The sequence below is a fragment of the Arvicola amphibius genome, chromosome 9, assembly GCF_903992535.2.
Source record: "Arvicola amphibius chromosome 9, mArvAmp1.2, whole genome shotgun sequence".
Lineage (NCBI taxonomy): Eukaryota > Metazoa > Chordata > Mammalia > Rodentia > Cricetidae > Arvicola > Arvicola amphibius.
In genome coordinates, this window is record NC_052055.2 from 119,368,040 (window position 1) to 119,393,384 (window position 25,345).

The 25,345-nt window shown below is 45.1% G+C and overlaps 1 protein-coding gene across 1 annotated transcript in view; it reads right to left on the bottom strand.

The window, feature by feature from the left end:
* Positions 1-25,345, bottom strand: part of Dnah8 (dynein axonemal heavy chain 8) — a 225,044-nt gene that overhangs the window by 163,997 nt on the left and 35,702 nt on the right. The window contains exons 17-27 of the mRNA XM_038342351.1: positions 23,209-23,396; positions 16,458-16,538; positions 15,893-16,009; positions 14,890-15,009; positions 11,959-12,094; positions 8,635-8,747; positions 8,075-8,181; positions 4,802-4,874; positions 3,389-3,584; positions 1,497-1,693; positions 103-229 (exon numbers count right to left, since the gene is read on the bottom strand). Of these exons, the coding sequence (XP_038198279.1) occupies positions 103-229; positions 1,497-1,693; positions 3,389-3,584; positions 4,802-4,874; positions 8,075-8,181; positions 8,635-8,747; positions 11,959-12,094; positions 14,890-15,009; positions 15,893-16,009; positions 16,458-16,538; positions 23,209-23,396 (1,455 nt within the window). The remainder of the gene's footprint in view (positions 1-102; positions 230-1,496; positions 1,694-3,388; positions 3,585-4,801; positions 4,875-8,074; positions 8,182-8,634; positions 8,748-11,958; positions 12,095-14,889; positions 15,010-15,892; positions 16,010-16,457; positions 16,539-23,208; positions 23,397-25,345) is intronic.

A 25,345-nucleotide genomic window follows, 5' to 3' on the forward strand; every position in this document is an offset into this window, starting at 1 on the left:
CTGTCCGTGGCGTTAATAACTCCTTACTCCCAACAATGCGTCTCAGTGTCCCCTTGAACCCGCACCTGTGCGTGACCTGCCAGTTAACACTATTGACATTACCCGTGTGCAGTTCAAGGGCTCCCACAACAATAATGGGCTTCAGCTCGTCAATCTCCTGTTCAAACGTGGCGTAGTGGAGAATTTCCGATCTGATTTCAGTCAGGGACGGGTTGTTGGCTAAAAACTCCTGTTGGGTAAGGCAACAGTTACAACTCCCTTTGGTCCTCGGGAGTCCAACACACGCACCTTTAAAGGTTAAGATAGAGAACTGCACTTTCTCTATAACGGGATTCCCTACAGGGAGATGGAACCCTAAGGCTCGCTGCAAGGAAGCAGTGTTCATATGAGCCAACGGAACTGGTTCAATGGATTCACACCCAAAGGCACACCTGAGCACAGCAGGTAGCATTATATACCCTTCCTTAGTTCCTTTATAGTTCAGCTCCTGACTGGGTGGTCCAAGTCACAGGGCAATCCAGTCATGCATGTGCGCATGGATACTGCCTACGCCATACTGCCTTCCCCTTGTCCTGGGAGGGTCCTGACAGTGGCTGGCACACTTGTTCACTTGCCTATGCTGTGAGCCACTGGCTATCCTGGTAGGCCCTAGGATACAAGTCTGCCTGAAGGAGTGACACAGGACACTGGGACTGGCGAGTCTGGGTTCACTAGCCTCGCTGTGTCTCTACCGCGCATGGCTATCCTCTGTGTGCAACATGGGCTAGTCTGTGACACATCCTCACAGCTCGTGGACTGCTGGCCTTTCCTCACAGAAGGAGAGGGCAGAAAAGGTCACAGGACCCTCACCAAGTATCCAGCTACTCTTCCCACCCAACCGGATGCAAGTCTGCCCGAACTGCCCATGACGCTGAGGGTCTCTTGGGACACAGAGAACGTGGTGGAAAGGCCTAAAGGAAGGGGGCTTCATGTGCACAGCCCATGAGGAGGGGATCACCCGTGCTGGTACGGCCTCTCACAGTGCAGCTATTGTAGGGTCGCTCGTGCTCCATCAGGACATAAACTCATTTGTTCCCCAAGGGGAACTCTGGAGGAAATGCACTTTGTCATTGGGACTTTGTGAGGGAGTAGGTATATGCTGCCTAGTCCTGCCAGAGCCTCGCTGCTGTCTACTGCCTCAGGGCATCACTGAGACAAGAGCTAGATTTCTGGCGTTCCTGGGTTCTTGCCCTGCATTCAGAGTCCTCTCATTATCCCCAATAGCTTCATTCCACCCCTACTCCATCTACACACACACATACACACACACATATATATACACACATACACACACATACACATACACACACACATATATATATACACACATACACACATACACACACATATATATATACACACATACACACACATATACATATACACACACATACAAACACACCCCTCAAGGGTCAAAGATAAGCAAACACAAACACCCACAACCAGTAGAAACACACCTTGACTTTCACATCACGGTCCTCGGTCCACAGAGTCTTGTACTTCTGAAAGTCCTGCAGGGCCTCATTGGCTGCCTTCCGGAGAGAATTCACGGAGGAAGACAGGAGGAGGACCAGCTTGGAGATGTCTTTGTGCTCCGCCACCCCAGGATAAAAGTTCTTCAGTTTCCTAGCAGGGATGGTTTCTTCGAACGACCCTGAAAGCAGATGTTTCAATGAAGATAGTATCTATGTTTAGCTCGAAGATACTATCAACTGTAATATGGACAGGGTCGTCTAAAAACAATGTGTGTGTGTGTGTGAGTGTGTGTGTGTGTGTGAGTGTGTGTGTGTGAGTGTGTGTGTGTGTGAATGTGTGTGTGTGAGTGTGTGGTGTGTGTGTGTGTGGTTTGGTTACATATATAATTTATTTACTTGGAAGTCAAGATGACAACATCAAAGGTCAGTTCTCTCTTTCCACTAAGTAGTTCCCAAGAATAGAGATCAGGCTGTCAAGCATGGTAGCAAGCACTTTTACCCACTGAGCCATCTCACCAACCCCTGGTGTGTGTGTGTGTGTGTGTGTGTGTGTGTGTGTGTGTGTGTGTGTGTGTGTGTCTTCTCAGGTACGCCATACCATGGAGGTCAGCGGTCGACTTGGGGGAGTCAATTCTCTCTTTCCACCATGTGGACTCTTGAACGTGGACTGTCAGACTGGGCAGCAAGCACCTCTACTTGCTGAGCCATCTCACTGCTCCTACCCTACCCTAGCTTTCTTTCTGAGACAGGATTTCATACTAGCCCAGGCTGGTCTTGAACTTGCTGCGTAGCTCATGATGTCCTTGACTTCTGACCCTCTTATAGCTACCTCCCTCTTGAGTGCTGGGATGATGGGTGTGTGCCACCAGGATTGGCTGTTGGCGTTTGATTGGCCCATGCAGCAGAAAAGCAGTCTTCGACAAGTAAAAAGCATTAGCCTTCCTGTGAAATTACAGGATCCCAGTTTCTCCTTTGCAACGGCATACCTTGGGATTAGGGGCCCGTGTTCCTGCACAACTGCTCCGTTGACTAGAACTATGTATGGTGTTTACCGAGTTGCCTGTGACCCCATTTGCTCTGTTACTGAATTAGATTTATGCAAAATAAAACACAAGGTGCTGGGCTAACTTGATCGGCTAGCTGGCTGGTGCTGTGGCATGCCTTGGTAGCTCAGCCTATCGTATGACTGAGAACTTAGCTGCATAGAAGACAACAGCTGAAGCTCGAGAGACGGCGTAGCAGTTTAGAGCAAGCTGGGTTCCATTCCTAGCATCCAAGTGGTGGCTTGCGACTGTTTATAACTCCAGTCCCAGGGAACGCTGCCCTTTTCTGATCTCAGTGGTTACCAGGCACACGTAGGGTGCACAGATATAAAAACATTAAGACCACATATGCTTATTCCTTCATGTTTCAAGACATTTGTTAGCAGTTTGGGGCCATTACCCATCGTGCAGCTGTGAAAGGCCCAGAATGTTATGAGAGCACCCAGGCTGCTGAAAGGGGAGTCAGTGCTGAGGTTCCTTTCCACAATTACTACAGAACAGGGATGAAACTACAAACCTTTGTTCACCTGGAGCCAAAGCTAGAAAGAAATGATTGTGTGTGTGTGTGTGTGTGTTATCAATCATACACATTTTACAATCATAATTTATATATATACACACACATATATATGGGGACTGGAGATAGCTCAGTGATTAAGAGCAATTGCTGCTCTTGCAGAGGTCCCAAGTTTCAGTTCTCAGCATGCACATCAGGCGGTGACCACCTGTAGTTCCAGCTCCAGGGCATCGGTGCCCTCTTGTGGCCTCTGTGAGCATCTGCACTCACAGGCACACACATGTTGGATTACCGGGGTGTTTCGGTTTCCTTACTCTCTTCCTTCTTCAGCATTTTCCCTGTGCTTGGGTGGTTTTGGTCGGTGGTGGTGCGAGAGGCGCTGTTGGGAATGGACTTCATTCGTCTGACCTGCTGCTGGCCCCAGTGTGCCACTCCTCGGCTGACCTCCAGGGTAAACTGGATCATGCGGTTGATGGCTTGCTGAATGTCATCCAGGCTAGGAACCATCACCTGGGGGTGGGGGGGTGGGGAGAGGAGTAGCAGCCCATGTGCAATCCTCCCAGCACGGGCAGCCTCCCCAACCCACCAGAGTCTAGCCATCCAACTCCCATGTGCAGTCAGAGCCTACGGCCGGCTGCTTTTCGCTAAGGGTTGTGCCAGGAGGTGCTGCCGACAGCCGGCACCCTGGAGAGTTCCCAGTTTTACCCACCACCGCTGGCCACAAGGTCAAGGAATCCACACCAGTGGATTACAATCACAGAACGAGCTGGAGCACTGGGAATCCTTTCGAGTCTTTGAAATGTGTCAACTACAAAGCTCTCCTCTAGGAGGCCAGATTGCGGGGTGTGGTATCGGGAGGATCACAGGCTGTTCCTGATGGCACCCAGACTACCCTGTGTGGCTTCGAGTCCCAGGCAGCAAGCAGCAGCTGAGCTGCCAATGGGAACCGCAGGAGCTGCATGATACTCCGTATGCAGGTTCCTCTCACTCCGCCCTACCATACTCAATGAGGTGCCTCGTGATGCTGGGTTTGGGAAAGGGATTGTGGCAGCTATGGAGTTTATTTTAATGTCTAAAGAAAACAGTAGGATGATTCCTGTTTGCTAATCGATGGCAGACTAGACCTTCACACCTACACCAGCTTGGAACACACCATGAGCATTTAGAAGTAGGGTGTATGTGTGCATGTGTGGGTTGCTAGGGATCAAACCCAGTGTCCCTCTATACACTATGCAAATGTTCTATCCCTGAGCTACCCCTTGGCTCAAAGGTTTTATTAATAGATAGAAGTGGTGACATTTTTCTATTTTTAATTTTTATTCAAGACTAGTTACAGGCTCAGGGATTAAGAAAGTGTACCTCTTTCATAGGTCCCAAGCTCAGTTCCCAGAACCCATGCTGGGTGGCTCATAACCACCTTCAGGTCCAGCTTCAGAGGATGTGAACCCTTTTCTGGCCCCCATGGGCTGCACCCATGTATACACATACACACATACACACACAAATAAAATAAAAGTTAAAAATAAATTTTAAAGTAGATTAAAACAAAAACACACAGAACTAAGGTATTATTCTAAGTGTCCAGTTCTCATACAGAATTATTTTTTAATTTTATTTATTTACTTACTTTTGCAATGCTAGGGACCCAAAGCCTCACACTCTAAACACTCACCTACTACTGTGTTTCTAAAATACATTACCAAAATATCACCAAAAATAAGACTTACCACATTAGGAATTGCAAGGTGCACTTCAGTTTTTATAAAGGATATGATATCCTCTGACCGTTTCCGCCCTTGGCTAAAATAACAGACAGTGAATGTTAGCCTGGATTTCTGTTTCTAACACTGCTGTATGTTTCCGTCCTAAAAATAAAAACCATCTTTAATCCTGGAAAAGCAAAAGCCACTACCCACTCCCAGACCTAAGTTCAGGGAACATCAAGAAGAGGGGGCAGAAAGAATGTAAGGGCTGGGGGTGGGGAATGCCGGAAGGTGCTTTGTCCTGGCTGTGAGATGACTAGGACACATTAACTCTCCACACCTGTGGCTGCCTGCGCCAGACCTGCACAAGATCAAGCCAGTCTCAGCAGTCAGCATCCCACAGTTACCACTGACAAGACTCACGGGATATGCTGGGCAGTGGTGGCGCACGCGTTTAACCCCAGCACTCGGGAGGCAGGGGCAGGCAGCTGTCTATGAGTTCAAGGCCAGCCTGATATCTACAGAGTGAGTTCCAGGACAGTCAGAGCTACACAAAGAAACTCTGTCTTGAAAAACAAAACAAAAAGACTCACAGGGTAACCAACAAACGGAAAGAGAATATGAAGGCAGGAAAGGGGAGTGTTGGAAGTTCCTGGGGAGGGTTGGGCGGTAGATATGGTCAATGTACATTGTTTACATGTATGAAATTGTGATGAAATCAATAAAAGGGTACTGTACTTTTAAAATACCAAATTATACCAAAAGAATGCTATTTATCATAGAGCCACAAACTGCACAGAATTTAAAAAAAAAACATCAATTTGATATTCTCGGAAGTAGAATATTACACACACATACATCTCTTAGGGTTTTTTTTTTTTCTTTTTTCTTTTTTTGGTTTTTCGAGACAGGGTTTCCCTGTAGTTTCTAGAGCCTGTCCTGGAACTAGCTCTTGTAGACCAGGCTGGCCTCGAACTCAGAGATCCGCCTGCCTCTGCCTCCCGAGTGCTGGGATTAAAGGCGTGCGCCACCACCGCCCGGCTTACATCTCTTAGGGTTTGAGTGTTGCTTCCTCTCAGTAATGACTAGACACACAATGTCACTAAATGGCATTCTTCTGAGAGACTAGGACAGGCTGACTCCCAGGTAGGGGGAGGGGCCATGGCTAGACAATAAACGAGGAGAATTTCCAAGATGGCCGGAGTCTTCCTCACCTCCTGACTTGAGACAAAAGCCTGGCAGCTTGGAACAAGGGCCTTGTAGGCTTTTGTCTCCCACCAGCAGGGCCAGTTGCTGACGGACTGGCCCAACAAGGCCCAGGCTGGATTGAGACATATCACATTACAGTTCTGGGCCTATCAGTCTTCAAACTGACTGGACCTCAAGTAGGGGAGGAAAAAGCCTTCAAAGGTTTTAAAACCCCTAGCCCACTGGAGAAGACTGGTTCTGTCACTTCCTGAGTCCCCTCTGCTTTACGGAAGTCATTTTCTCTGTGTCTGTGTGTGTCTGTCTCTTCACCCTCAATAACCCTCGCTTCAATTGTTGAATCTGTCTGCTGCTGCTTGTAATAATGGAGGCTAACACCAACAAAAGCCATACTTTATGTTATGGTATTTATTTATTTATGATTTCTTTTTGTATTACTGGGGTTAAAATGAGGCCTTTGTGTGTGCTAGGAAAATACTCTATTACGGAACTTCATAATCTTTTTACTTTGAGGCAGGGTTTCACTAAGTTGCCCACGGCTGCCCTTGAACCTGTGATTCTCATGCCTTAACTTCCTAAGTACCTGGGATTATGAGCTTGTGCCACCAGACCCAGGCTCATGCACTTTTTAATAGATACTCCTACATGATTAGACATGGGGGAAATAGATTGTGATGGTCCATTTTCAGTATGAGGTTTGCTGAAGTTCTTCCCAGCTGCAGGGAAGTTGGAGGCTCTAGGCCCCTCCTCCAGCTGGCAGCTGGAGAGCTGGACAATTGCGGGTATTCTGTAACAGAGCCCACACTCAGAAAAGGGGCATCCCAAGCCAAAAGCTGTTCATAGGCTAAGGTTCGATGTCCTGAACAAAAGGATGGTGAATTTGGAACAGGGACAAGTCCTGGCCTGTAGGGAGAAAGGACAGGAAACTTTACAATCGGAGGGCTGTAAAAACCATCATCATCTTGGGCCAAATCAGCACGCCAGACCATTTTTTAGCAACAACTGTTTTGTCTCCACTTGTCTCTTGAATTTGTTATTACCGTGTTCCCAGTCAAAGCCTTCCAGAAACTGCTTTTTAAACAATGTCACTCGTGGATAGACAGACACATGGGCCCACAGACAGAGTTAGAATTAGTCTCACAAGTGGCCTCGGCCTCGACACCCATTGCTCTTCTAGACAAGATTATTTGAAAAATGCAGACTTCCCATTCTCTCCTTCTGAATGCAAGAAATGCTGTCACTGGGACAAAACACCCATCTGTGTAGGGGGCACCAGAGGGGAGTGGGGACCAAAAGGAAGATAAAGACACAAAGAGAAAGCCCCAAAGCACACAGAGAGCTCCTTATAACCACTCAGTGACCATTACTTCAATGAGGAGTAAACAAGCACACAAAGGGAACTAACTCAGTCTCCCTGTGAGACCCAGGAAAACAGGAGGGGCCAGGATACAAAGGGCGCAACCTGAGAGCCAGGAAAAGCTCCTCCCCACATACAAGAGAGCTGCTCAGCCAAAAGGCATCAGAGAAGCATATCACCATCTCCAACCTGTTCCAGAAACCAAAGCCTCAAGAGGGGAGCAACACAGCCTGCTCCCCACTGGCTTCCCTGCCTCCTGCAGGCTGCAGACTCAGGCTGGGAAATGGTCCCCATCCTCAGAGACCTCTCCGAAGAAACACCTGCCCACCGCCATCTACCCCACACCCACCCACCCCACACCCAGCCACCCTCCTCCATTCCCCCATCCCTCCACCCTTCTGCCATATGGGCCTTGATTTCTCCTCCAAGACCCTAACATGCTGTCTTTGGTGCTGGAGCCTGAACTGCTCAGCTCATCCTCCACACAGCTGTCTGTCTGCCCATGGCATTAAAAATAATATATGTATGTTATGTATGTAATATATGTATGTATGTATGTTAATAATAATATATGTATATATACTATCAGTTTTGTTCATTTAGAAAAAGCTACATAGTTTGGATACTAAAGACCCTTTCTCAAAAATAAACCAACAGATAAATAATAAGAGATACTACTGAATTACATTGTTACAGGCAGCTTATCAGACATTTTTAGCACATTTTCAACTTGCCTTCCAACAAATATTCTCCGTTTCATTGTGTCCAAAGATAAGCGCGTCGCTTTTTGTAGACTGTCCAGTAATTGATGAGAGAAGAACGCATAGACCTCCTTACATTCCTGTAATAAGAAATCATGTTACATTTAATCCCAGAAATGAACTCCTAATGTCCCCAAAGCAACGGCTCAATATTGAAAGTGACACGTGAGAAAGAATAAGCCATGCAATTTCAGTAGCACCGGAGGAATAAATTCAACCCTACATTGCTTGCCTGGGTTTCTTCAGACAAATGCGTAACACGTATTTGTTAATGCATGAAGAAAGAGTGCTTGCAGAAACAGCCTAGCAAGCCACCTGAGGGCAGACCCAAAAGCAGAATTTCAAAGAAAGAAAGAGAAACAGTGTGTTTGAAAAATCCAGGCTTGCTCAATATTCGATAATGCACACAGAAACTTGAGTGTGAGGTTTCTCGAGGCCTGGTGTGGGGGATGGGCAGAGGAGATACACAAGCCTCTCTCCTCTCGATCTACAATCTCACTGAATCACTGACACACAAACCCCACAATAAATACCTTTTTAAATTCATCTTCTTTGTCATTGGTGTCAACTTCCTTTGCCTCAGTATCATAATCAAGGCTGTCACCCTCTTCTGTCTCACTTCCAAAAACAACATGCTTCTTTTGCTCTGGACATAGAAGACAAAAAAAAAAAAAAAGTAAGACTTGAATGTCTAGGGTTGCACTTATCCTGTGTGATCAAGCCTTACTCTTTATCCGGAAGCTCTTTTCTTTGGCTTTTTTCTTCATTTTTATTTTATGTGTATAGGTGGTTTGCCTGTGGGATTGATTGTACATGCATCATATGTGCGCCGTACCTGCGGATGCCAGAAGGGGGTGCTGAAACCCTGGAACTGGATTAACAGACCATTGTGAGCTGCAGTGTGGGTCCTGGGAACAGGACCTGGGTCCTCTGTAAGAGCAGCCAGTGCTCTTAACTGCCCAAGAAGCTCCTTTTTAAAATAAATTTCATTAAAAAAAACCAGTTCTCAGAAAAAAATGTTATTTAAGGTTTCCTTTATATTCCTTCTACTAGGAATTCAATTTGAAATAGCCATCTCAAAAGACGTATTATTCAACTAAAAATATATTCCATCGATATACTCCATCTTTGTATTTAGAATTCAGAGGGGAAAAAAAAACAACAAAACAAAACAAAACGGTGGGGAGGACCTGAATCTGGTTTATACATCCACATAAAAAGCTGAGAATGGTGATATGCTTGCAAGCCCAGCACTGAAGAGACACAGAAAGGGGGAAACCTGGGGCTTACTGGCCAGCTGACCTGACCATATTGATGAATTCTGGGCCACTAAGAGATGTTACCAAAAATAAAAATTAAAATTAAAAAAATTTAAAAAAAATTTAAATTCCAGGTGTGGGCTGGTGAGGCGGCTCAATGGGCACTGGTGCTTGTTGGCAGCCTGATGACCTGAGTTCTATTCCTGGAGTCCACCCAGCAGGAACAGAAAACAGACTGTCACACGTTACCTTCTGTCCCCCACACAAAATATATGTAATATATGTAATATATAATATATAATATATATGTAATATATGTAATTTTAGAAAGTCATCAGAGATTGACCGTTGACCTCCATATGGGCACCAGCAGACACACACACATACACACACATACACACACACACACACACACACACACAACGAGTAAGGAAGAATGTAAGACAGCTGCACATCCCATCTACCTAAGTCACTCATTGACACCTGAGTATTCTAACGGAATGAGCTCACGTTTTGGTGCTTTGGACACTTCCGACATGAACTAGCTAAGTGGGAAACTACGGGGAAACCAGCCATGCTTTGTAAGCGCTCCGCTCCGTAGATCAGGGCTTTTGGGCTAGCATATGGACACTCTTGGCCCACAATCCTTTGCTACTAGGGCCATTCTGGAAGATGTTTCCAGCATCCCGGCCTAGAAACCAGTAGCATCCACCGGCACTGTGTATCAATCAAAAGATGTCTCCAGGCATTGCTCTCTAGTGGCCTCACCCCTTATAGAGAACACCAGGGAACTCATTACAAAGACAAACTCATGGGCCTGGTGCATCCAATCAGTCTCTGTCTGGAGGTCCTTCCCTCCTTTCTCATAATACCACTTCAATGGGATCTCTGACTGGAATGTTTCCATCTCATGAAAAAACGCCTGCTCCCCTTCAGGGGCCTTGGCACTTAGCTAACATAGCTGACCTCTGACCTCTGCTAGGCAGAGCCCTTCAGCACTGCATTGGCAGCAAACCTCGAGTCTAGGCAGAGGCCTGACTCATAAAAACCAGCCTTGAACTGTAACTCTGAGCAGAGGATGCTGGGAAGAGCAGGAGCTTGGGCCACCAGGGCATCTGACTGACAGGACAAAACCTTCTGAAACTAAAGAGCCAAACCACCAACTACAAACTTCTGCCCAGTCAGTTCTTACATAGAGCTCAAAAAAAATTGTTTTAACTAAACCAATCTTCCATCGCAAATTTATCCAATGACAGGGCAATCTCAGCAAACCTAAAACCATGTTCTTAAACCGCAATCCAGAAGCAGAACATGTAGAATCCCCGTAGGGAAGTTAAAATCACACAGCCCTCATAAAAGAGGTTCAGATTCGGCAGCTTGTAACTTAGGCTTAAGAACAGGGAATTACAGGAATCATTGGGGCCCTGGGTTCTTTCAGCAAAATTAGAAATTCTAAGACATTTGTAGAATAGGAAACACACACACAAAATTATTTGGTAAGATGAGGAAATCTCTCATTCCCAGTCAGACAACCTCAGCACCCTAAGACAGAGTTGGAAGTTTCAGACAGATAGCTCAGGGCTGAGAGAGGGCTTGGCCCTCAGGAGAATCCGCTGCTCTTCCAGAGGACCTGAGTTCAGTTCCCATGACAGGCGGCTCACCATCACCTATAACTCAGCCTCCAGGGGATCCGATGCCATCACATACATGACAGACACACACCAAGACACATGTATGTAAATAAAAACACAAAGAAATCTTTAAAAACAAAAGGACGTGAAGCTCCTCCGGCCATCCCTTAATCAAGGCTGAGAGGGATACACACTGTGTGCTGCCACTGCTCTGACCTAGGAGGAGAGATTTTAGTTCTACCCTGTACCCCCCGAGGCATTCCTAAATGGGAACACACAGCTCATTCTGCAGAAAGGGCTGGGGTAGGTAGGGGTATCTTTTTTTTTTTTTTGTTTTTGTTTTTGTTTTTCGAGACAGGGTTTCCCTGTAGCTTCTAGAGCCTGTCCTGGAACTAGCTCTTGTAGACCAGGCTGGCCTCGAACTCAGAGATCCGCCTGCCTCTGCCTCCCGAGTGCTGGGATTAAAGGCGTGCGCCACCACCGCCCGGCTTAGGTGGGGGTATCTTAAAACACAGTCTTGTCAAATTAGAATTTTCAGAGTCAAGAAAACTAGAGATTTTGCTCTTAGGTGTTTTTAAAAAAGTAAAACGAGTCAAATGGTCAAAGTGACATTAGAATATACACACACACAGAGAGAGAGAGAGAGAGAGAGAGAGAGAGAGAGAGAGAGAGAGAGAGAGAGAGAGAACACTACATAGCAGGACTGAGCGATCTCTCTATAGGAAGGCTGACTTGTAGAGCTGGCTAATGGCTGGCATCCTAAAACTAGGATCTCAAGTACCCCACTATTCCCTAAGTGCTACCAGGAGCTCCTGGGGTCTAAGCTGTTTGTGCCAACAGTGTGGATTATCCTGGACATCTGGTCTCCCTGAGGGAAGCTGAAGCCTTGCTATTTCCCTAGCAGGAGGTACCCATGGGGGGATCTATCCACAGCTCTTGGGTCTCAAACATTTCCTAGTGGAGTTACCTGGCACATGCTTAGCTTGTTTCCCGGTGTATTTAACTTCGTAGATTTGCTCAAATATTGATATAAGCTCTTTCACAGCTTCCTCCACGTGCCTGCTCTTGTGGTTTAGAATATCAGCCCACTCTTTTGTGTACGTCTATTAAATAGATAAATAACCATTAATGTTCAGACACCTTAAAGACACCACGGAGTTATTATGACTTCAATCTCTACAGCTATGATTAATTCCACCTGAAAGTCACTAGAGGGGCTCAGTGGTAGCACACTTGCCTAGCATGGTCCTGGGGTCTATCCCCAGAACTGCAAGAAGAGATAGACAGATATGGTCTTATGAGATAGATATGGTCTTATTGCTGCGATAAAAACACTGACCTAAACCAACCTGGGGGCATGTATTGGCTTACATTTCCCACCATGATCCATCACTGAGGGAGTCAGGGCAGGAACTGGAGGCAGGAACTGGAGGCAGGAATTGAAGCTAAGATCATGGAGGAGAGGCTGCTTGTTGGCTTGTTTCCCATGGCTTGTTCAGCTTGCTTTCTTATAGAACCCAGGGCCACTAGCTCAGGTGTGGCTTTACCCACAGTGTGCTGTGTCCTTCCACATCAATCATGAATCAAGAAAGTGCCCCTATAGGCATACACATAGGCTAATCTGATGGAGGCAATTACTCAGTTAAGATTCCCTCTTTCCAAATATAGCTAACCTTGTGACAAGTTGACAAAAACTAACCAGCACAATTTACCCCTTGCCAGCTTTGACACACAACCACATCATTAGTAAACCATAACCTTTCCTTCCTTGTTTGTTCCCAAGGTGTCATATCGTCACAATATAAAACAGTTCAGCTTTTAAAAGTCCCACACTCTTTTTTAAAATTCCAACAACTTAAAATTCCATGCTCACTTTAAAAACTCAAAGTCTCAATCAGGAGACAGTGGCACATGCCTTTAATCCCACCCAGCACTCGGGAGGCAGAGGCAGGCGGATCTCTGTGAGTTCAAGACCAGCCAGGTCTACAGAGCAAGTTCCAGGACAGGCTCCAAAGCTACAGAGAAACCCTGTGTCGAAAACAAAACAAAACAAAACAAAACAAACAAACAAACAATCCAAAGTCTCTTAACTATGGGCTCCTGTAAAATCAAAATCAACTTACATAATTTCTTATACTGACATGTTAGAACCAGGAAACAGTAGTAGCTGGATCATAGCAAAACCCAACAGTGTAAATAGCTCAGGGTCTAATATCTGGGGCCCATTCATGAAATTCTGTGGGATCAGGCCCACGTTCTGACACTAATGAAAGACACAAGTTCTCATCATCTTGAATTAAGTCGGGTTTTGGATATGAAACCAAAAGGAGCAGCTAGGGCCAGGGAGACGGTCCCTGTTCTGAGCATCTTCTCTGGTACTCAGAGCCTCCTTACTCTCTCTATAGAGCCTCCCCACCTCCACCACCCCATCCCCCACCCCAAGGCTTCTTGTCTGCTCTGTGGCTGGCTGAGCTCCACCCTGATTTAAATACCAGGGCTCTGGCTCTTCTTCTCTCTTCCCCTGGGAAACAGTTGAAGGTTTTTGTTGTTGTTTTGTTTTGTTTTGTTTTGTTTTTTGGCTTTTCGAGACAGGGTCTCTCTGTGGCTTTTGGAGCTTGTCCTGGAACTAGCTCTTGTAGACCAGGCTGGCCTCGAACTCACAGAGAACCGCCTGCCTCTGCCTCCTGAGTGCTTGGATTAAAGGCATGCGCCACCGCCGCCCAGCTGAAGGTTTGTTTTTTGTTTGTTTGTTTGTTTTTTAGTTTTTTACTTTATTTTTATTCCATGTGCATTGGTGATTTGTCTGCATGTATGTCTGAGGATGTTGGATCCCCTGGAACTGGAGTTACAAACAGTTGTGAGCTGCCATGTGGGTACTTGGAATTGAACCTGGATCCTCTGGATCCAGCTAGGGCTCATAACCATTGAGCCAGCTCTCCAGCCCCATAAGCAGCAGAAGTTTACAGTGTACCTGCTCTAGGCTTTTTCCTTTTAAACTCTAATAAGATTGCCCGTGAGCTTCTGTTTGAGTCCATCCTCAATTTTATTTTTTATTCACATGACTAAGAATCCCAGCCTCCCCAGTATCATCTGGTAACCAAGGAGGGACACACCAAATTTTCCAGTAACACTACCACAGCCAATTATATTCATAATAGATGACCCAACAATTTCACTTTCAGATATATACCCACCCAGATCAGTTCTGACATCCACAAAAACACACATTATACGTTCAGGGTATAACCAAATGTTACGAGCTATCCAAATGTCCTCAACAGCCTAGGTAAATTGCAATAAACTTATGCAATAAAATAATATACTGTCAAGAGATGGAAAGAATAAGGTGAGTCACATCTATGTAATATATATATTATATTTTTATATAAAATATATAAAGACCAAGCACTGCACTCTACCAGTTATATGAAGAAGGAGGGGATCAGAAAACAAGGAAGTGAATGCAGTGGTAGAAATCAAATGGTGATTACCTGGGGAGAGAAAGGGGACTGTCTGTGATGGAGCACAGGGGAACCATTTGGAATAAAGGAAGGTCTACACTGTATAGTTATATGGTGTAGCATGTGTAGACTTTCACTGAATACGAGACTTAAGATCTGTGTACTAGAGGGATAGAGAGATGGCTCCATGATCAAGAGACCTGACTGCTCTTGTAGAGGACCCAGGTTCGATTCCCAGCACCTACATGGCAACTCATAACCATCTATAAGTCCAGTCCCAGGTGATCTAACACCCTCTTCTGGCTTCCTCAGGCACCAGGAATGCATGCGGTACATAGACATGCATGTAAGCAAAACCCCTATACACAGAAAAATTTTAATTACAGAATTTATATGTCAGGCCAGTGGCTCAACACTTTGCTGTAATGAATGCGTACCTCGTTGAGGGTCAGCATATCTTCTACTCTGGTGGCCCCGCTGTCCGACAAGGAGATCAGCAACGTCTTGGCTATCTCCTTCAGAACTGTGTCAATATGCATTTCACACAGGTCATTGACCTGCCCGCAAGAAGACATGCAAAAAATAAAAAACAAGAAACAGCTCTCTTTCCCTCTAGTATAAACCCTGTTACCCAAAATGCACTGCAGGTATAAATCCATTTACAGAACTCAATCTAGACATTTGTAACCTGGGTCAAGCATAATTTGGTGAGCAACACGTTCAGGAAAATGTGTGCAAAGAAACCATGACCTGGGTCTACAGTGGCGTGGGCCAGAGTACCGCTAGTAGGCCTGGCCCCCATTGTTCCCCATCTTGCACAATTTGGAGGTGGGCCACCACACTTGCTCGCCTTCTTATGTGGGAGCTGGGGATTTGAACTCAAGGTTCTCATGTTTGCACAAGCATTTCATACCTCCCTGAGCTGTCACTCCGGCTTCTTAGCATCCTAGCTTAAACTACAGTGTGCAGGTGAAGCTTCACTTCGGCCTTTTGGGGGCAAGGGAAACTCAGGGATAAACACAAGATAACCAGGAGGAAAATGACTCAAATAGTAAAGCAGAAAACATAACTCTTTTATCTAATGGATGTTCTTGTGGCTTAAAAAAAAAAAACTCATACCCTTTTCTAGGATGTACTGCATTTTTAGTTACATGTATGTTTCTGCATGGGAATCTGCATGCAAATGCGGGAGGCCACAGAGGTCAGAGGTGGCAGGTCTCTGTGAAGATGAAGTTTCAGGCGGTTGTGAGCAGCCAGGCACAAGTCCTGGAGATCAAACCTCACGCAGGTCCGCTGCAGAGTGGGACTCATTCTTAACCATTGAGCCACCTCTCCAGCCCAAACCATACCTCCAGGTTTGATTAAAAAAAAGTGGCCCCCAGGAGTGATTAAACCGCTGCTTATATCTCGAGTGTGTCTCTGGAAGACGACTGCTTTTACCTTCTTTAGAAGCTGGTTGAACATGTCCAGGACGGACTCCACTTCCTGGAAGAAGCTCTCCAGCATCAACGAGGACCACGTGAGGATGGTGAGCCCTTGCCTCAGCACAGATTCCACCTAGGGAGAGGAAAAAAGTTCCGTCTCCCATCGCTCAGGGGCGTCTCCTCCAGGGGAGCCTCTTTTGCTACTTGGAAATACTGGGTGATGTATTTCCTTAATTAAATTCCCCCACCATTACACCTAATAGAGATGCCTTTTGCCATCAATCATCTTCGGAGGTCCGGGAAGCTGCCATAAATCCCCACAAAGCACTCACAACTCACATTTACTCGTTTTCCAAAGGTAACAAAACCTAGACGAGAAATCATCCCATGGGTAGAGACGGACCGAGGGAGGGAGGGAAGGAAAGAGACGACAGAGAGAGAGAGAGAGAGAGAGAGCGCTGTAAAGTTGAAATGAGGAAGACGGATGGTCTAGGCAAGATGTGCTCTGAGATCCATAATCTATAGACCAGGAATCTAATTTTAAATCAGAGAAATCAATATGAGCTGCCAGCATCACCAACCTTTTTCATTTTCGGGGTCATGAGATTGACAAACACAGAAGGCACTTCCTGGCATAAATCGTCGTAATATTGCAGGAGGCCCTGTACAAAGGCAAAGCGGCAGAGCTTACTTTAATTCATAGTGAGGCAATGACCACATGTTGGCTCATACCAGAAAGGCCTCTTTGCACCTGAGTTTTCCCCATGGGCCTGCCATCTATGAGAACTGCTCGTTTGAACTTGCACCAGCTGACTACACTCTCTCACGAGCTGTCAATTACAAGTCCATTCCATCTCAACTCAGATGTGCTCAGGTCACTCCTTAGACTCTCCTTTTTTTCACATCCGCTGCTTCTCTCTCTTCATTTTGAGAAACTGGATAGTCATTGTTGCATGGTGTCTTTTATTACACATTTTAATCTTTTTGTCCTTTTTATTATTGTTTGTTTGTTTAAGACAGGGTCTCAAGTAGCCTAGGCTGGCCTTGAACTCCTGATCCTCCTGTTTCCACCTCCCAGGTGCTGGATTACAGGCATGCTCCCAGCCATGGCTCCTAATCTTTTGACCCATTAAAACATATTCACACTACTGGGGCAGGAGACATGGCTTGTATTTAAACAAGCTTGCTACTCAAGCTAAGGACCAGAGTTTGCATTCTAGTGCCCAAGTTGGTTGGCTCACAAATACCTGTAACACTAGGTCCAAGGGTTCCAACGCCCTCTCCTGGCTTCTATGGACACCCATGTTCACAAGTTGCACACACAACACACAGACACAGACACACACACAGAGAGACACAAGCAAACACACACACACACGCACACCTTTTAAAAACTCTCACTACTAAAGTCATAATTGATTCTTAATATTTTCCCTTTTTAAAGATTTAATTTTGACTTTATGTGTATAGGCATTTTTTTGCTTGCATTACAACTGTAAGCCATGTGCATGCAGTGCCCAGAGAGGACAGAAGAGGGTGCTGGGTCCCAGGACTGGATACAGATGGTTGCTGCTGCTGGAAGAGCAGCAAGTGCTCTTAACTGCAGAATCATCGCTCCAGCCCCTGCTGCTTAAACCTAAATAAATCCAACAGCTCCACACACACAACCAGAATAGCCAAGCTGTAACAGTTCTAGAGACCCACAGTGACCAGTTTGGGCAGGTTTGTAACTTACTGCAGGGTATGGTGGGCGATGAGGAAGGAAGCTGCTTAACTGGTTTTTTAGCAACTTCAGTTTTAATGAATGGTTTCAGAGTTCTCGATTCCCTTAAGCCGGGACACTCAGCAAGCAACTTTGGCTTTTATGATGTCACCCAATGCTAACGAGATCCCATGAGCTAAAAAACGGTGGCAGCCTCCTGTTGCCCAAAGCACTTGATGCCAAGTGCACTGTCAGGGTGATGCCAACATCCCTCTGGGGTGGGGGTTTCTTTAACAATTAGATCCTGGTTTGCTAAGATCCGAAACACTATGAAGAAGAGATATAAATCTCCATGGCACTGGATTAAGACACAGATTTCTCAAACAGGACAATGAAAATATGAGAAACAAACTTTAAAAGCACATGTACTGAACGTCATCAAAATGTAAAATGCTTTTATTTCAAAATGCATCGCTGGTCAGTCATGGTGGCGCACACCCTTAATCCCAGCACTTGAGAGTCAGAGGCAGGCAGAGCTCTATGAATTCAAGACCAGCCTGCTCTACATAGGGACTTTTAGATAAACCAGAGCTATATATTGAGACCTCGTCTAAAAAGAAAAAAAAAATCATTTGGAAACAACCCACAAAATTGGAGGGGAAAAAAAAACAAATCTAGTATCTGATAACATGCTAGTATCTACAAAGACCCATTATCACTCAAATATTAAAAAGACAAACAACCCAATTTTAAAATGAGCCAAAAGTCTGAACAGGCAACAAAACTTTATGACAGAACTCTATACCTCCAAAACCTACAGACAGTTAATAAGCTCATGAAAAGATGCAGAGCATCACTAGTCACCAGGGAAACCTGAATCCAAACCACACGGGAATACTGAGCCAGAATGCCACAGATGCAAAGGACAGGCAGTAACACGTAATGGCAAGGATGGAGCAAACCCAGACTCTCCCTCACTCACTGGAAAGGAGATAAAGTGATGGTGTCACTATGTCTCTTCTGAGAAGAGCCTACCTCTTCCAAAGGTTTCATGTGGGCTTAACAAATTAATGAAGCCTAGTGACGTCACTCATGTAGACAGAAGTCCGAGAGAGTAAAGACGTTCTTCCATCAAACACTTGTATGCAAACACTCACAGCTACGTTCATTCATAAGAGTCACAAAACAGAAACAGACCCAATGCTCATCCGTTGAGTAGCAATCTTTCCCAAAATTAAATCCTTTCATGGTTGGAGGGAAGTATGTTAAGAACAGATGTTTAGAAAGAGGTGAAATATTCCACCCTGCAGGGAAGCTTGTTCAGCACAGGAAGTAAACAACTCAAAGGCTTCAGGAACTCCCTGAAACTGGCCAGATTTACTAGGTGCTTTCCTCTCCAAGCACACATAAACTACAAGGACGGTGGATAGGCTCAGACAAGACAGGTCACCTGAAAGAGTCAGAGACTCATCAAACTGCCCAGAAGCCTCTCAGACCTGCCCAACCATCTGGAAGAACCAGAGACTAATTGAACTGCCTGAAAAATACAGACCAGACTGTAGCATGAATTCTAGCTGGTATTAATAATAAAAACTCAGATTCAGATAGAGGGGTTAATGCTGAAGATCAGAGAAGCACAAAGGCCACTAGAGAGTTCTTACCTCTACCAATGCTCAGACCAAAGGGCGATCCTCTCTCTATGAAACCTCAGACTGCACCTCAGAATGAATCCTTAGACTGCACCTCAGAATGAATCCTTAGACTGCATCCTCAGACTACAACTAAGCTCCTGTCTCCTCCCGCCTTATATTCCTCTCTCCACCCAGCCATATCACTCCTGTCTCCACCTCCCTAGAACTGGGGTTAAAGGCGTGCGATCCCAAGTGCTGGGATCAAAGATCTGAGCTGTCTCTCTTTGAGACTGGATCAATCTAGTGGAGCCCAGGTTGGCCTTGAATTCACAGAGTCCTCTGCCGCCACTTCCTGGCCTCTGTGGCTGACTAGTGGCTTTAGCTCTGCACTCTGGTCTTCAGGAAAGCTTTATTTGTTAGCGCACCAACAAAAATCACTACACCAGACAAGCTGCCTGGAGGGGACAGAGACCAACAGAGCTACTCAGAAAAGACACTCTCCAACCTGTTGATCTGCCTGCAGGGTGTGCAATGTACCCCAGGTTTCCAGCTGTCACGATCTGTCACCCATGCTGGGGTGGGCTTTGGTAATGCAGCTGTAATTGAGCCATTCTTTTTCGTGACCCCTCACCCATATTCCCGTAAGTAGCCACAGTAAAACTCATTGGTTCACCAAGTCAGAGTTTGGTGATATTCTTATTTTAGTCTGTAGTTGGTTGGGGAGCAAGCCTTTTTCACAGCTGCCCAGGAAGCGTGTCACACAACACCAAGTGACAAGCAGATAACCAGAGAGTGGTAGAATCGTGTAATGGAATGAATGTGAAACCATGTGAATTAACTCAGTTTAGTGAAGGGAACTACATACACAAGGCCACATGTCCTATGATTCTGTTGGTAGGAAAAGCCCAGTGCGGGCAGGTCCACAGAGACAACACTTGTGGTAGTGTCTAGCTGCAGGGTAGGAGGGAGACTGGAGGGGAAGTGGGAAATGAAGGATAACAAAAATATTCCAGAACTGATTGTGGATAATAGTATGTAGCTCTATGGAGACACTAAAACCATTTGATCATTTATCTTAAATGAATTAACTATATGGTATAGGAATCATACTTCAATCATGTTGTTGCTTGAAAACAAAACTGTTTAGACCACGGATGGTGGGACAGGGAGGTCATGGTCATTCTCAACTATATAGCAAGTCTGAGGTCAGCTGAGCTTTGAGACTGTCTCAAAACAACACAACAACGAAAACTAATGGTAACAAAAGAGCCGTGTAGGGAAACTTTTACCTTTGCTGTTTCTCTTATGATTTTATATGTGCCTTCCTATCTTCATACATACCACATGCATGCATACCACATGCATGTAGGTACCTAGGGAGTCCAGAAGAGGGTGTTGGGTCCCCAAGAACTGAAGTTATGGGTGACAGGGATCCACCACGTGGGTGCTGGGAACTGAACCAGTCCTCTGCAAGAACCGCCACTGCTCTTAGCCTCTGCGCCATCTCTCTGCTCTCTTTTATTTTTATTTTTTTTAAAGATTTTTATGTATTTATTATGTATACAACATTCTGCCTCGATGTATGCTCGCACACCAGAGGAGGGCGCCAGATCTCAGTACAGATGGTTGCGAGCCACCATGTGGTTGCTGGGAATTGAACTCAGGACCTCCGGAAGAGCAGCCAGTGCTCTTAACCTCTGAGCCATCTCTCCAGCCCCTCTGCTCTCTTTTAAAACACAACGCTTTTACTAACTCTCTGAGAATTTCGTAGATGGATACAATGTCCATTTTGATTGTGTTCATTCCCAGCACTTGCCCCTATTTGCTGTTCCTCTTAAAGCTACATCTTAAACAACTTTTAATTTGCTATAATTTGTAGCACCATAAAAGTTTGAAACAGTCTCTGATACTCTTTTTATTTCCTTCCAAAAGAGTCAACTTGTCCTTATGCCCAAACATGAACTTTAATTAAACCAAAAGATTTGAACATATAGACACATTGAAAAGAACAGATTCTCTGTCATCTTCCCTGCGAGATCCAGGAAGAGTCCTATATTGACTTATTATGTTACTGATGAAAGGAAGTTAATCCTCTCTGTACCCAAGCAAATAGAATCCTTTTTCTCATTTAATCATCAGTGGTTCCATTAATTTCTATGTATTCATCTTATAATCCATATTTATTCAGTTCTTTATTCTTGGATTTGTATTTGGTCTTTTGCTATGACTAATGCTGATGAAAAATATTATCTTTACATTTATATATCTTCCTGCCTCCCCCAAAATATATGCCCACAGATTTCCTAGCTTGCCATTTTCACTTGATTTTCAAAGAAATCTAACGTTACCTGCTCTGTTTCACATGCCTCTGAAGCCATGCACTAAATTTCAATAGATGTTTTATTTACTTATTATTAGTTATGTGTACAGATGTATCTGTGTACATGCATGTGCACACAAGTGCAGGTGCCTGTGGACACCAGCAGAGGGTGTCTGATGACCTGGAGCTGGAGGTGCAGGCAGTTTTGAGCCACCCAATGTGGTCCTCTACAAGGACAGGATGCACTGAACACCTGGGCAGCTTCCCCTGCCTAGTGGTTCTCAAACCTCCTAATGCTGCAACCCTTTAATACAGCTCCTCATGCTGTGGTGACCCCCCCAACCATGAAATTATTTTTGTTGCTACTTCATAACTGCAATTTTGCTACTGTTATGAATCTTAATGTATATATCTGATACGTGACCCCCAAAGGGATCATAATCCACAGGTTGAGAACCACTGTCAGCCTCTTGAATATACTTAACTCTCATGATACTTTTGACTGTGACTTTGTTTTTGTTTTTGTTTTGCTTCGTTTGTTTGTTTGAGATGATGTCTTACTATTTGCTCTGGCTGTCCTGAAACTCATGTAGACTAAGCTGGCCTCAAACTCACAGAGATTCTCCTGCCTCTGCCTCCCAAATGCTGGGACTAAGACATGCGCCACCACACCTGGCTCATATTTTTAAATTTTACATTACTCATAAGTGAACTTAAATTAGAATGCTTCATTTTATCCTAAAATGTTGAAGAATCCTTTCCATTTGTGTTATTTTATAGCCACTCCTGTCTCATAATTTATATTTATTAGTACCCAGTATTAAATATATTAAATTTAATATTCTTGCTCCATAAAATTATAATTAAAGCGTTGTTAAACCTGATGCTTCATCACTTAGGGCCTGGAAGTTCAAGTGAGCTCTGGAATTCTCTTTTTCTTTTCAGACTCCCATCTTTATGTTGTTTGAAAGCTGGTATTTTACTCCTATGGAGATGGGGCTGCAGAGATGGTTCAGTGGTTAGGGCACTCACTGCTCTTGCAGAGGATCCAGATTCTGATCCAGTACCCCTCATAAGTGACTCACAAATGTAACCCCAGCTCCAAGGGATCAGACATCTCCTTGTGGCCTCTGTGGGTACCTGTGAGCACACACGTGTGCTCATGTGTGTGCGTGTACACATGCACAACAAACAACCCAACAAATAAATATGCAAACAAATGTTTTGTTTGGCTGGTTAGTTTTAGCTTTTTTGAGACAGGGTCTCAGACTACGTATCTCTGGCTGTTCTGGAACTCAATTTGTAGACCAGGCTGGCCTCAAATTCAACAGAGATCCTCCTGCCTCTGCCTCCCAAGTGCTGGGATTAAAGGCGTGCGCCGCCACCTCCTGGGTCTGTAAATCTTTCGGAAATGAAAATAATATCCTGCTGGGATACATTTTTCTTACACCAAAAAACTCCTTCAAAAGTAACCAGAATGGGCTGGACAAAAAGTGCGAGCCACATCAGTATGAGGACCCAAGTTTGGATCCCAGCAGGCACATTTAAAAGAAAAAATGCTGGTGTGGTCATGTTCATCTGTAACCCAGTGCTGAGGAGCAGAGACAGGTGAATCCCCAGAGCTCACTGGCCAACCAGTCTAGCAAAAAGAAATCATCAGAAGACGCTGTTTGTCTTACCTGAAGGTACAGTTTGTCTGCCTTCAGCTTGCTTTCCAGTTTCAGCAGCCTCTTCGCTTGTTCTGGAACATCCAGCTTCATCTTTATCATGCACTTTGTTTCCCGCACAACTTCCAAAATTTTAGGGTCAAAATTAACCAGCAACTTCCCCGTTTCCGGATGGCGTACAAACAGCGTGGCTTGCAAAGCTGCAAGTGAACCGATACTGGCATTGATTTCCCTTCATCCCCTTCTGCTTCACCACAGAAAGGCAGAGCGATAGTCCTGGGTCCTACAGCACTAAGGCAGAGTCTCCCACGCAGAGTCAGCTATTAAGACTCGGAGAAATGAAGACCCGGTACCTACAAAGCCATCAGCTCAGATCCAGAGAGAGAAAGCCGGATGGGTGAGTGACAGGCTGTATGGCATGAACCACTATACTTCCTCGAGTGGGTTATAGGGTGTAGCTGTGGCTTATTTTTATGGATTGTAACTTAACCCTTGTTCTCCCTTCCTGTTGCTGTGATAAAATGCACTGACCAGGGGCTGGAGAGATGGCTCAGAGGTTAAGAGTATTGCCTGCTCTTCCAAAGGTTCTGAGTTCAATTCCCAGCAACCACATGGTGGCTCACAACCATCTGAAATGAGGAATGGTGCCCTCTTCTGGCCTGCAGGCATACACACAGAGACAATATTATATACATAATAAATAAATAAATATTAAAAAAAAAACGAGTGGGGGAAAAATGCACTGACCAAACTAACATTGAGGAAGAAAGGACTGACTTGCCTTTCCATTCCAGCTCCCAATCCATCAAACCAAACAGGAAGCCTGCTTGCTATCCCACACAGCATTGGCTCACACCCAGGAACTCACTTCACAGCCAAAAAAAAGTACAGAAGGAACAAGGAACGATGCCGCTTGCTAGATGACACTCAGGCCTGCTTATAGTTAGCTAGGATTGTTCCGCAGTTCAAGACTGCCTGACTAGGGATGGTGCCACCCACGGTGGGCTAAGCCCTCTTAAACCAATTACAACCTAGACAACCCCTCCCCCAGACCTGTGGCCATTCTGATTTAGTCAAGGCCTCTGAGGCTGTCCACTTAGATACAGCTGTGTCAAGCTGACCATTAAAGCTAACCAGACGGCCCCTGAAAAGGGATCAGAACAACAAACGGCACACTGGTGTCGAGATTTCAAACTCTTCTCCCTGATCCCAATCTGACTTCTTTAGGGAGGTTTTACCTGAATTAAAAACCTCATCCAGATATCGTATCACTTAGCTGAATATCACCAAGAAGTTTTTGTTTGTTTTGCTTCAGATACCTAATTTCATGTAGCCCAAACTGGCCTCCGAGCATCTGACCTCCTGCCTCCACCTCCCGAATGCTGAGATCATGGGTGTGCACCGCCACCTCCAGCTAGCAATACTTAGTAAATAACACTGAGTCCTGACCTCTTAGACTACAGAGATGTTTGGGGGTTTTTCCACATTACATATCACACGAATATCATTCATATAAATTAAGCACTTTAAGATAGGCCTTTTAGGCCAATGCAAGCCTGGACACCTGAGTTTGATTCCTGAGACCTACATGGGAGAAGTAAAGTTATCCAAAGTTGTCCCCACTTCCACATGCAGGCTGTGTCATGTGTGAATGCAGAAACACACACACACATGCACACAAACAAGTTTTAAAATGCAGAAAAAATGTAACTAGATGATTTTATTATGAACTGAAATACACAACCTCTAAAGATTCTTGTTGGGGCCTTAGATTACTTATTTATTTTTATTTTATGTGTGTGGGTATTTTGCATGCATGTGTGCTGTTACGAGGCCTGGAAGAAGTGCCCAGGGAGGCCAGAGGAGGGCACCTGGAACTAGAGTTACCGATGGCTGCCGTGTGCATGCTGGGACCTAGCTTGGGTCCTCCGTAAGAGCAGCCAGCGCTCTTAACCACTGTGCCATCTCTCCAGCCCCTGAGATTATTCGTTAATGTAACACGGATTACTTCTAGAGGCATAATAATGAAAAATAATTACTTCTACAGGCTTATATGTATTCACTCAAATTACGTCTTATTTCAACAAACTTTATTAACACAGAATTTCATTATAATCACAGACTCCACCAAGTCTCATGTGACCTGATA